This window comes from Apteryx mantelli, chromosome 12 (genome assembly GCF_036417845.1).
Source record: "Apteryx mantelli isolate bAptMan1 chromosome 12, bAptMan1.hap1, whole genome shotgun sequence".
In the NCBI taxonomy this organism is placed as follows: Eukaryota; Metazoa; Chordata; class Aves; order Apterygiformes; family Apterygidae; genus Apteryx; species Apteryx mantelli.
The window spans coordinates 3804698-3817327 of NC_089989.1; the positions used below are offsets into that span (position 1 = coordinate 3804698).

Below are 12630 nucleotides of genomic sequence, written 5' to 3' on the forward strand. Positions count from 1 at the left end.
CTTGGTCCACAACTACCTCATGCAAACGCACACTCGGGATACCTCCACATGACTGCAGCAATGGAATTAAAATCATTACTTTTTCCAAACATTTTTTGTCCACAAGTATAAACTAGCACTTACATCTTATATCTTTCTATCTAAAACCCTTTGCACTAGGTAAAAAAGAATAGTTTCCATTCAGTTTTACACTCTCTCTGTCTCTCTCTCTTTCTATATATATATATTTATATATATAAAACTGTTTAAAGCAATATTTAAAGCAGCATTATAAAACATGCTTTTTAGATTTAGCTTAGCTAGCAAAAAGCTGGAGCACAACACTAGCAAGCAGATCCAGTCACTGAAACAATGTTACAAGATTAAAGGTACCATCACATTAGACTCAAAACTACATCTTCATAAAAGGTTTTAAAAGGACACTACAAAGCAATCATTTTTATAAACCTTTTGGAAACACAAAACTAATTATAAAGGAAGACATGTATACCAAGTTTAGACTATAAAATACATCAAAGAGAATATTTTACAGATCTCAAAACTGGGATTACTCAGTGACAACAGCAGGATGCTTTAATATTAGTTTATAAAACTTAAGTCATCAGCTAAAATTCATCCCATAAAATCTATCCTGGGAAGGTTCAAAACTAAGCTACTTGTGCAGGAAAGACATTAATTTGATCTACTGAGGGAGACCAAAAAACCACCCACCTGCACACCAGCATATATATATATATATATATATATATATATATATATATATTTTTTTTTAACTCCAGGCGTGTTTGCCCCATGCAATGGGGAAGGAGAAAACCCTGAACCAAGCCATGTGGAAGAGCCCACAGGAACGCAGCCTGGATCCCCCAGAGCAGCTCAAAGAAAGCAGGACAGCTGCTTTAGTGCAGTTCTTTGCCAGAACTCACCCCCATCAAGCCCATTTCTGGAACATGAGGTCAGATCAAGGTAATCTGCAGCTAAAAAGTAGTTATGCATTAAATTTATTGGTTTCTAGGGGAAAATAAAAACAGGGCAATATTCTACAACAGAACGTATGTATACCCTCCCTCCCCTACTGAAGCCAGTGCAGGTTATATACACACAAATCCTAAGACAGAAATCAATTTTTGAGAGAAAGTTATCAATGAATGTCAATATAATGTATTTGTTCAGGTACAAAAAGCACCAGAGATATTTTCTCTGCTGTTTACTTGAAAGTTAAAATATATCCAAAGACAGCACAGATACTTTTAACTTTCTAATCAACAGTCAAATGCAAAATTTAACTAAAAAATTGGATGAACCCACAGGGAAAGTACATTCAAAAACATGGAGAATATCCACATAAGTTTCTAAGTAACACATACTATTAACATAATAACAGTCTATCAGTTCTTCCTTTAATTATATAGAAAGCTCTGTCCATAGACCAAATTATTGGCTTATAGTCACAGACAGTATTTATATACCTACCAGACACCTTGCTCAAACAGCACAACTGTAGCTTTAGTGTCAACTAGCTATACAGAATGTAAAAACAAATATGTCCTAAGATTTGTACTCTCGGCTTTTCCTCACAAGCTCCAGAATATGCAATCTAGGAAAAGTTCTCAAATGAAGAGGAAGGTTTAAACAAAACAAAAAGATCAATTTCCCCTTTGAGTTTTTAAAAAGGAAGTAGTGGTTGAGAGCTGTAAGTGAAAGTGTTGTATTATTTCCACCCCACTGGAACTAAATCATCATGTATGTCATTTAGTGTTTCTTTTCCTCCAAGTAAATTTTAAGAGAATTTCTAGTTGACACATTTTGGTGTGAATTTTAAGTTACACTATGCAAAAAGTACTCCAGGTATCTCATAATACTGAATTATTATATATATATATATAAAAATAAACATAAGTGTGTGTATGTGTGTATATATATAAAAATATATATAAATATATGCATGCTGAAAGTTCCAGATCCTCAGAACACATAACCTAAGGCAACAGCGATGCAAGCTAGTCTACCATGCAAACATGCCTGAGCCTGTCCTCAGAAGTGTATTTTGTTGGTAAAGATTAATTCTGTCTCCAAACTTCTATACCAAGCTCTATGACAAGAGTGGACAAATCCATGAGCAACCTAATCTAGTTAGGCCTGCCTTGAGCAGGGCATTAGACTAGCTGACCACCAGAGGTTCCTTCCAGCCTAATCTATTCCATAACAATATATCCACGTCTTACAATTTGGCTGTCCTTGTTTATAGTACTTCAACTTCCATAGAAATAGATACCACCCTAATTATAGGTAATGACTTACGGATCTGGAATTCATAGAAACAAAAGGAACTACACCAAACTTCTATTTTGTCACTTAATAATGTCATTATATTAACACCACATATCCTTAAAATCCTTTCACATTTAGCAAGAGGAACCCCTGTAATGGTAGCAAGAAAATAGCAAGGAGTTGCAATTACCTATCAAGATCAAGGACATTAAGAATAGCTTGTCTGCACAATGGATTCTTTTATAACCAGATTTAAAAAAAAGCTTCCCCCCCCCCCAACATAATATTAACAACATGAAGAATTACAAATTAACCATGCTCCATCCTGAAAACTTTCAGGTTCTTCAAGCACCTGGAAATGGTAAATTTAAGTGCAGCAAACAGCAGTGCTAGAAGACAGGGATAACTGATAGAATACCAAAAATGATTTGGGATACTACTGCCCTTAAGTCCATTCAACTACCAAAGGCAACAACTGAAAAAGAAAAGAGTGACCAATGAATTGTGCCAGAAATTACTGAAGGTTGCCAGAAATTTAAAAGGCAAACAAGTAGGCAGGCAAAGAGCTTAACTTTACAAAACCAGGAGATCTGCCTTCTACCCTATATAGACAAGTACTTGCACTTCAAGAAAAGCAGTTTGAAAATCAGAAGCAAGGCAGAGTCACCAAAATCTGCTTTGGAGCGTGTGTGTGTGTGTGTGTGGAGGGGTATTAAACACATACAACCTTACAGAGCATTAACAATGTTGCATCATCATAGACATTAAAGTTTTATGAAATCCAAGTGTAAACTTACTCTTTCTCAATATCCAGAAAAGGAACAATTCTGAAAAAGTGTCTAAATAGAACACAAGCACTGTCACATCACACCAGACCAACGGCATATGCGAATAGCAGCAGCCAGTACCAAATCCTTTCCAAAGGACCTACTGTATAAGTATATATTTGGCCTATAATAGAGGATTTCTTCTGTGATCTGAAACATAACCATTGCTATTCCTTCTTTTAAAAAGGGTTATTACCCAATACATAGTTACACACATCCAGAACTTCTGCATCTTCTTTTTAAGTTTTTGGATTCACTTTATTTTTATGGAAGAGCTATTAAAATTGCAATTATGAATATAGACATTGTTAATAACTTGTCCATAGCATTAGTTATTTTCAATAGTCTCTTAACACATGAACAAAAGGTCACTTGTCAGTTCTTATCTAGATTCTCTATATATCTCAGATACTGCATGTTTCCTGTATGAAATTCTTTCTGTAGCTGAACATTTTCATCACGTTTGAATTATCATATGAAAACCAAAACTGAACAAGATGTTCCAGCTGAGAACAAATTTACTTGAACAGTAGCACAGTACTGTCAGGATTTTTGCACTTACTTACAAGTTCTCACTATTCTACACTACTAAAACGTATTTTTGATGGAGCTTATCTATTCATCAATTCTTCAATCTTTTTAATGACTTTTTACTGTTATACTTTTATAACCTATAAAGATCTAAGAATAGCACAAATTTTGTCCAGTTTGTACCACATACTGCAAGTATCAATACTGAAATTAACCATTAACTAGTGCATTACCTTAGCTTTGCAAAGATCTTAAGAATTCCTCATGCCCTTAACTAATCCCAATACTTTTACATTTACTTTTTGCATCTTACAGATGCTGTACTGCTGCTAGTATTTACCATGTTATTCCACTCACCCACAGTGTTAACACAGGATTTTGAACTTTCTGTTATAAACCTGCCTAAAGTTCATCAATTATTTGTATTTTCTCAAGACTGAAATAAACTAAGACATTGCTCAGTGGCATACATGTTTGCCTGCTGAAACACAACATAACTTGCATCTGATTGAATGTCTGGCTCCAGAAAAATCAGTTTCCATTTCACAAGGAAAACTGTTCTGGGTCTCTGGCAGACAGACAGGTCTTCTTGCAGGAGCTTAAGATGGTACAGTCCACTCCACCTCTCTGCCTGAGGTTCCCACTCCTAAAACAGACTGAGGAAACACTCATCTACGCTCGACAAATATGTGACAATACCACAAGCCTTCCATCAATTCTGCTACAAGCAGAAATGCTTCTGGAAAGAAAGACAAGCAGACAGTTGGGAACACTAATACAATGCCATAGCAAGATTTAACTAAACTCAGATCCAAACTCTCAGCGAGCGAGCAACATCAACAGGAAGCAATTATTGATATGACTCAAAAAAACCAGAGACAACAAAGACAAAGTAATCCTGTAATTTAGCAGCAATAGCCTGTAAAATTGCTAGATTTAGGCATGGAAACAGCATTCTTCCCTCCCTTTCACTTGCCAGCTTGGTCCATAAACAACGAAGTTTAGTGTTTTCACTTCAAGTTATCCATTAGAAGAAATGACAACAAAAAAAACCAAAACATAACAAGCAAGCTGAAGTATTTGTCTATACATTTTGCAGAGTTTTAGCTAGATCAGATTCAAATCAAAAGTAGAACAATCCTTTCACATTGACACAGTTAAACATTCTAACCTATTTGGCCCGCTAAAGGATGCATAATTTCAATTAGTATGATTAGATAACAGAGCAACCATTAGTGCACAAATTCGGCTAAAAAAAAAAAAAGAAAAGTGGGCAAAGCCAAATCAAAAGCATTTCTCTAGTCTAATGCAAACCCACCTGCTAAACATCAAAGGATTGCTGCAAATGTGTGACAGCTTTTCACAGAAAAAGTCAAGGAGATCTTATATAATGAAAGCGTATGAGAGGAGCAAAGTTTTACATCTATCTATAAGCATGGGAACAGGAGCAAACCCAAACCATCTCATTAGAAACCTAAGGAAAACACATTTGCTGGCCTTCCTTACTGCTAAGTAGCATGATTCATTTGAGGTTTGTAAAAATTCATTTCAAATACAGAAGGGATTTTTGTTTTTAGAACCTAATCAATGTGTTGGTGTTCCTGGCTCAGCATAGATGCATCATGACTGCAATGGATCAGCTCCAAGAATTACAGTATTAGCTCTGCAGCAGTGGCTCTAGATGCTGTCTCTGCAGGGAATCCTTCTCAGCAACAACTTACCTCTACTATAAATGGCAGCAGCCCTTCTACTCTGTGTTCTAAAAGAAATACTGTGGTGAAGTTTGTTAAAACGGAGGGCTTCCCTCAATTCTACTCTTATGATCATATTAACTTAAAATTGGGTAGTTCATTTAGGGTGAGAAGCACTTACATAAAATTATTAATAGGTGTATTTAAAAGCTGGCTGATCTCACCCTCTTACTGAAAGCATCTAAGCACTGAAATTTCACCTCAGTGCATTATAGCAGATCCCAGGTCACAGTCTCCTAGGCCACTCGGAATAAACATTCAACGTTTGGAAGATAAAGTGTCTCCTCAACAGACATTGCTGACAGTAAGCATGGTGCAACACTGACAATACTGAAAAATTAAACATTTGTTCAGCTCTCACAGATAACACAACAGAAAACTAAGAAGAGGTATAAGAAGAAAAATAAATACCAGAAATGCTATCATCTAAAGAAACGCTACTGATGCATGACAAATGAAACATCCCTTACACCAGCACTCCATACAAGAGTCTCTATAGGAGGCACTAGGAATAATCCCCATGGAAATCTCCTCTAGCTCCAAATACCGTTTTTCCATATGCCACTAAATTTTGAAAAGTAGTATTTACTCTAACACTTCTGAACAAACAGGATGTCCAGAAAAGGTGTCCTGCACTTCACTGTTGCCTCCTGTTCACCTTGCTGCCCGCCAGGACACTCCCCTCCAAATCCTTTTCAGCAGAGCTGCTCCCCTGCCAGTCAGCCCCAGCATGTACAGCTGCAAGGCTCTTGCACCCTCCCAGGTGCAGAACTTTGTATTTGTCCTTGCTAAATTTCATGAGGCTCCTATCAGCCCATTCCTCCCTCTAGCATGTCGAGGTCCCTCTGGACGGCAGCCCTGTCCTTGAGCATCTCAATTGGTCTTGCTTCCTACCCCCCTGGACTTGGTGTTATCTTCAAACTTTACTGAAGTGCACTCCATTGCCCCCTCCAGGTCATCGATAAAGTTGTTAAACAGGACAGGTCCCAGCATAGACTTCACTGACACTCCACTTGCTACCAGCACCCAGGTAGAGTACAAAATATTAACTACTGCCCTCTGAGCCTGATCATCCAGCTAGGTCCTTTTACCCATCTAGTTGTCTTTTACCCATCCAGATGACAGTGTTCTAACTTGGATAGAAGAATACTGTGGGAGACACTGTCAAAAGCTCTGTGAAAGACAAGGCAAATGACATCTACTGCTCTCTCCCTTTGTCCACAGATCTAGTCATTTTTAATCATAGAAGGCAATCAGGTTAGTCAGTCATGATTTACCCCGATAAATGGATGCTGACTGTTACCAGTCACTTCTCATTCATAAGCCCGGAAACATGTTCCAAGACAACCCGTTCCATGATATTTCCAGGGACAAAAGTGAGGCTGGTCAGCCTGTCATTGCCTGGGTTGACCTTGTAGCTTTTTTTTTTTTTTTTTTTTTTTTTTTTTTTTTTGAAAAGGGGTGTACAAGTCTTTTCCCTGTCATCAGGGATGTCCCCCATAGGCATATGGTCCATAGGGGGAGTCATGTTGACTATTTGGCTTTCAATCTACTGATTAGAGTCTCTAAACTTCCACGTGGTTCTTTCTGGAACTTCAGTACCTAGATAACTGCTAAACATGAGTCTCAACTCAGTTTATTTCCATATTGTATTTAATGGAAATAGTAGCATTACCTACCACCCTAATATGGAAACTTGTTCCCATACACTTTTTTCAGACACTAAAAATGACCAGTCATTTGTAGTCCTTTTGGGTTAAGACAATATTTTATTGCTCACACAATTACTCAGTGCCTTTGGTAAACTGTGGTGATGGATTCTTTATAACAGGTATTTATAAAAGTAATTTACCTAAGGCACTGAATAGCTCAGAGAAATTCCTTTTTGAAAGCCTGAATATCTGCTGGGAACCTCAGACTTCTACTAAAAACTTCCAGAAGCATTTCAGCCTGGAGAAGTCACATACAAATTCTCAAAGGTTTTCAATTTACTTATTCTTAAAAAACAAGAAAAGTTCAGATTTAAGACTATTTCAGTTAAGCAGGTTTTAAAGTGTTTTTGCTGATATGCAATGAGAGAAGCTGAATATATCATTTAGATTTTTTCTTAAGTGTAGCACGCTTTCCTTTGCTTTGATTCACACTTTTTGGAACACTCCATGCTCAGCACAACATCCACTTCCTACGTATCTAGTGAGTCACTTTTTCAGACATCCTTAAAAAGATTCATTAATTTGCATTAATTTGCAATTACTCAAAAAAAAAAAGCACAAAATCAATCCCAAGCATAAGCCATTAATGTTACTGCTGCATGAAAAATCCACAAGCAAAAGGAGACATTGCACTGTTAAAAAATACTATATATATGTGTGTGTGTATACATATATATGTATAAAAATTGTTAAGCACAGAAAAGCCTGAAAACCGGTATTTCCCTCCACCTTCTAGTTTAGCATATACATTTTCAGGTTTACTCATTATGTTAAAAAACATTTTATAGACAAATGCAGCTTTAAATATCTGCTTTTCACTGCTATTTACTGCTGATCTTGAAGACTTATTCCTCATTTGCTGCTAGTAATGCTGGTGTTGCACAGACATTAGCTCCTTTGGGCAGGTAGCTTTTGCCATGCACAGCTGAAGTGCCTTTATACAAAGCAAACATTTACATCTTTCAACCACCACATCTTCAACTCAGTCTATATATACAATTTTCTTCAGTTAAGCCTATCTCTCCCTCACATAATTTGTATACTAATTCCCTACCCCATATTCACCAGTGCTCCCCCTCTCTCCACTTTCTACCCTTCTCCACAGATTATGCTGATACAATTGTTCATGGACCGTGTAGAAAACAGGATCACTCACATGATTAATTAGGGGAAAAAAAAGAAAACCTCCAAACCCTAAGAAAACAAACAAACAAAAAAACCTTACAATATAACCAAAAGGCAGCTCAAGAGGCAGCACAGCACCTGGACAGAGTGACTGGGAATGTCTGAAAACAGTATCGCCAAAGTCCATAGATTGTGAAACTATAGCCTTAAATCATTCATGAACTCTTTTGAATTATCATCTGAAGGTTTCTCTCTGTTACTAACTTAACCTTTCAAGGTCTTTTTTTCTCCCATAAACAGCACAACTGATGGAATTTTATATACGTTTCTGAGAAATGCTTACAAATACTGCGGCAAAAAGAATTTATGCAGGTTTAAATATAGATCATTGATAGGATAATGATATATTCCTAAACGAGATGTGCTTATTTGAAGTTCTGTAAACAATGATAATATACTTGCCTGCATGCAGATGTTCTTGGCATAATTTTACAGTTTTTGTTTGTACTTTGAAAACACTACAGAATGTTTTTTAAATATTTTTTGTGATCCAAGAATAAGATTAAGACTATATATACCAACATATCTTCTATCTGCCTTTTCCCCAACAGCATTTTATATCTACCACCTCCAACAATAAATTTTCCCTTCTCTAATTCTCACTTTCTCTTCAGAATTTACCACTCACAGATACTCAGTCAGACCCCAAAAACCTGATTATATTGCCAAGAAATAGATATACAGTCCAAACTCCTCCACACTGCTACACCAATGCCTTAAACCTTTTACAGTACTACAACATCTAACACGCAAGACTGACAGTAACGCATTCCTGTGCATCAATAGAAACCCACTCTTCACTTGATAGCTATAGCCACTGACCTACATACCCATGTAGGCAATTTTCAAAGACTTCCATCAGCTTCTCACAAGACAGAATCTCAAAAGCTATCATATGCCACTGTCTTATTTACTACTACCACCAGGTTGCTAATTTAGATCACCTAGATAAAATAAATAGGTATATCACCTGTTTGGCCTGTATTAGAAGAAAAAATTAACTGAAACTTACGAACAAAACAACAACAAAAAACAGCTGACTGCTTTTTAAGCTCTTCTGTGAGTTAGCAGACTTGCTCAACACCAAAGGCTTTGTCAAATTAACTATCTTTAATATGACTAGGTTATTTACAGCCATAACGGGGCACATGAGGGTCTTAATCTTTATAAATCATGAGAAATGTTGATAAAAAGCTATATGCACAACATGTTTTAAATTTAAAACAGTAAAATAAAGCAAAACATGTTATTTTGTCAAATTAAACAAAAGATTACAAACTAATCTTAAAGTGAAAATAGCTATATTTCATACACTTAAGTTTTCTAAAGTGTCTAACAGCAAGAATGCACATCGTATACATTATAGAGGGCCAAAACAACATTTTTAATGAAACACTTATACAAATAGTAGTTTGCACAATTAAATGCAGGTAACTTGAAAGTCATGCCATAACCCAGCCTTAAGAAATTAAATGTTTGTCTTGTCCCATCATGCCCAGGCATTGCATAACACAGGATAGTTAACATTGGAAGGTTTAAGAACTTTGACTGTATTCTACTGCTCCTTATGCTGTGTCACTCTATTTAAAAAAATAAAATAAAATAAAATAAATAAAAAATTTAAAAAAATAGTGCATTAGTTACAGACCATATTACTCTTAAAAATGAAGAACTACACTGACCACATTTCATAGAAGGGCACAAAGGGGAGGAAAAAACAGTAAATAAAGTTCTAGATCATAACATCAATATATTTAAAAGATAGAGTGATGAGTGACCATAATCTGCACATTGTTCATTTCTCATTGGAAATTTAAAATTAACTTGACAGTCATTAAGTAAAATGACTTTACTTGTCCCAGTTCAATCCCTAGTGGACAAAATATGAACTACAATTCACTAAATTTCACTTAACATGATAGCTACTGTCTTTCAGAGAGGAACAGTGTTAGGTTAAGACAGTAGAGAGTATATTTTAATATCATTTTCTCTGTCAATGATAAAGTATCTTGCACGTCATTTGTTGCATCCCTGCTGCCATTAAGAAACTTTGTCAGACCCAAATAACAGAATACTTGTTCTAAAATTTTAGTAAGGCAAGCAGGAAGAGTGCCACACAATATCAGGTGATTTTTCTTAATTGGCTTTTTGACAGCTCCTCACAATGAGATTTATTTACACGCTCAGATAAAATAGTATTTTTCAAATGCTGAGAAATTATTATATGATTTTATTCATATAAGCCTAAGCTTTCATATTTGGTATTACTCACCTCAAAAGTCACATCCTTCCAGCAATGAACAAGAATGCAAATTTTTCAACACCTACCACCTTCTTTGACTGTTATTTTATGCTTTTAAATAATATTTAAAGCTTAGTACACAATTATCAACTTACCTGCTGAGAATTAATCACTCCGACTGTAACACAAATCTTATTTCTTCCACATGCAACCATATTTACTACAGGGAAACTAAAGTGATCTGCAATCTTGCTAAAAATGTGCGGTTCATTATTTTTAATTGAAGATGACAAAACATCTTACCTTGCCTGTCTTGTGGTCAAACCAGACAAGAGCATGGTTCCTGGACAGCACCTTACAGTCAAAAGTTGCATTATTCTGTGCTGGCCGGCAGCGAGCCACTGAGCGGCCAATCTTGACAGGCTCGTCCAGGTAGACATGACGCTCCTGAAACGGATGAGAGTTCGGGCGGCAAGTGAAGATGGCCAAGGCTGAAGGCATCGAGGACAGATTGGGGTTGCCACACCAACCAGAGATGAAGAGAACCTCTTCTGACGCAGACTGTCCTCCACAATTTTTTAGCCAAACCTCCACAGCAACTTTACATTAAAGCAGGACAAACATTATTGTATAGGAGAGACCTAAAAACTCATTGTTTCAGTGTGTAAACTAATTCTGGCAATAATCCAGTGAAAAAGCCCCATTATGTCTTTTAATAATAGCAGTGGCCCAGAAAAAGTCTAAAACCTACAACTTTCAATCCATCCTCCTCTGGAAGAATAGTAACAAGCATCTGATGCCTTCAAAGAGAAGCAAAGGCTCCTTGAAAGAAGGATAGGATGTCTTAAATCCAACTAGATGAGTCATACAAATACTTTTGTTTGGGATCTCAACTGCCTTCTTTTTTTCCCCCTTCCGTAAACAACACTGACCAAAATTCTGACCTATGCAACATGGAAGCAAGGAAAGGTTTAGGGAAGGGGGAACAGGGAGAAGGATTAGCGTCCTCCCTCAGAGCGCACAGATCAGGAGTTGGAAGGTGAACGCGAAGCCCTCACTCCACAGCAAGGCTCTAGTTGTTTCACAGAGCAATCCACACTTCATCATCTTTGTACTTTAAAACGAAGCAAAAGAGGTGGTCCTCGATTTAGGATGGGGCCACGAGAGCAGGAGGGCTACACCGGCTTTCCTCCCCCACGCCAGGAAAAGCTGAACCGGTCTACAGCTTCAGGCAGCCACTCAGACAGGGAACTTGAGCGGGCATGAGGAGAGGGCGCCCAGCTCTCCTCGCGGGGACCGGACCGGCTCGGGCGTGGGAAGGGTCCTGCGTGGACGGCCCGCGAGGGAGGCTGACAGGTTGCTCCCGGCGCTGCCTGCGACGCTCCGGCTGGCAGAGGCGGGGGCAGCGTCTCCCGGCGGCGGGTCTCCTCGCGGCGGCGGCGGCGGCGGCGGCGGCGGCGGGCAGGGGCCGCCCCAGGAAGTCTCGGCCAGGAGTCCCCCGGGGCGCGGGAGCGGCGGGCCGCGAGAGGCGGCGTCCGCCCCGCTCCGCTCAGCGCCGCTCAGCGCCGCTCCGCCGCAGGTGGCTACGCATGGGGGGCCCGCTGCGCGGCCCCCGCCGAGCGGCGCTCCGCTGGCCCGGCGGCCCCGGCCCTGCCGCGGCGGGAAGGCCTGGAGGCCCGGCCCGGACGCCGCCCGCTCGGTAGCTCTCCCTCTCAGGCGGCCGCCGGCCACGAAAACTTTCCTCCGACCTGCAGAGCCGAAAACAAACCGGGTCAGGCGCGGCCCTGGCGCGGCGCGGCCGCCCCCCGGCCTAGCGGTGCCGGCCCCGCGGGCGGCACGGGGCACGCCGGCGCTCGGCTCCCCCCCTTACCTTCAGCGCAGCGGCCGCCATAGTGACTGGAAACCTACCCGGTGTAGCAGCCGCGGCGCTGCCGGGAGGGGCGGGCGGCGGAGGGGGGGGGAGGAGCCGTCCTCGGCGGGGCCTGACCAAAGGGAAGGCGCGGCGGCCGCCCCCGAGCGCGGCGCCGGCCGACTGCGCAGGCGCCGGCGCGGGGTCCGCGCAGGCGCGCTGCGCGCAGTGAAGCCACCGCGGTGGCGCTGGCCCCGCCCCCGCT

General features: G+C 39.8%; 1 protein-coding gene across 19 annotated transcripts in view; it reads right to left on the reverse strand.

Moving 5' to 3' along the window:
- The window catches only part of SLMAP (sarcolemma associated protein), a 90184-nt gene extending 78239 nt beyond the window's left edge, over positions 1 to 11945 (reverse strand). For 3 of the 19 annotated variants that reach the window (XM_013958520.2, XM_067303734.1, XM_067303735.1), the window contains exon 1: positions 10820 to 11928. In XM_013958520.2, coding sequence (XP_013813974.2) covers positions 10820 to 11017 — 198 coding nt within the window. In that variant the 5' untranslated portion in view covers positions 11018 to 11928. Of the gene's footprint in view, positions 1 to 10819 lie in introns of all 19 variants that reach the window. The other 16 variants (XM_013958521.2, XM_067303742.1, XM_013958519.2 and 13 more) reach the window with 13 other exon arrangements.
- Positions 11946 to 12630: the final 685 nt, after the last annotated feature.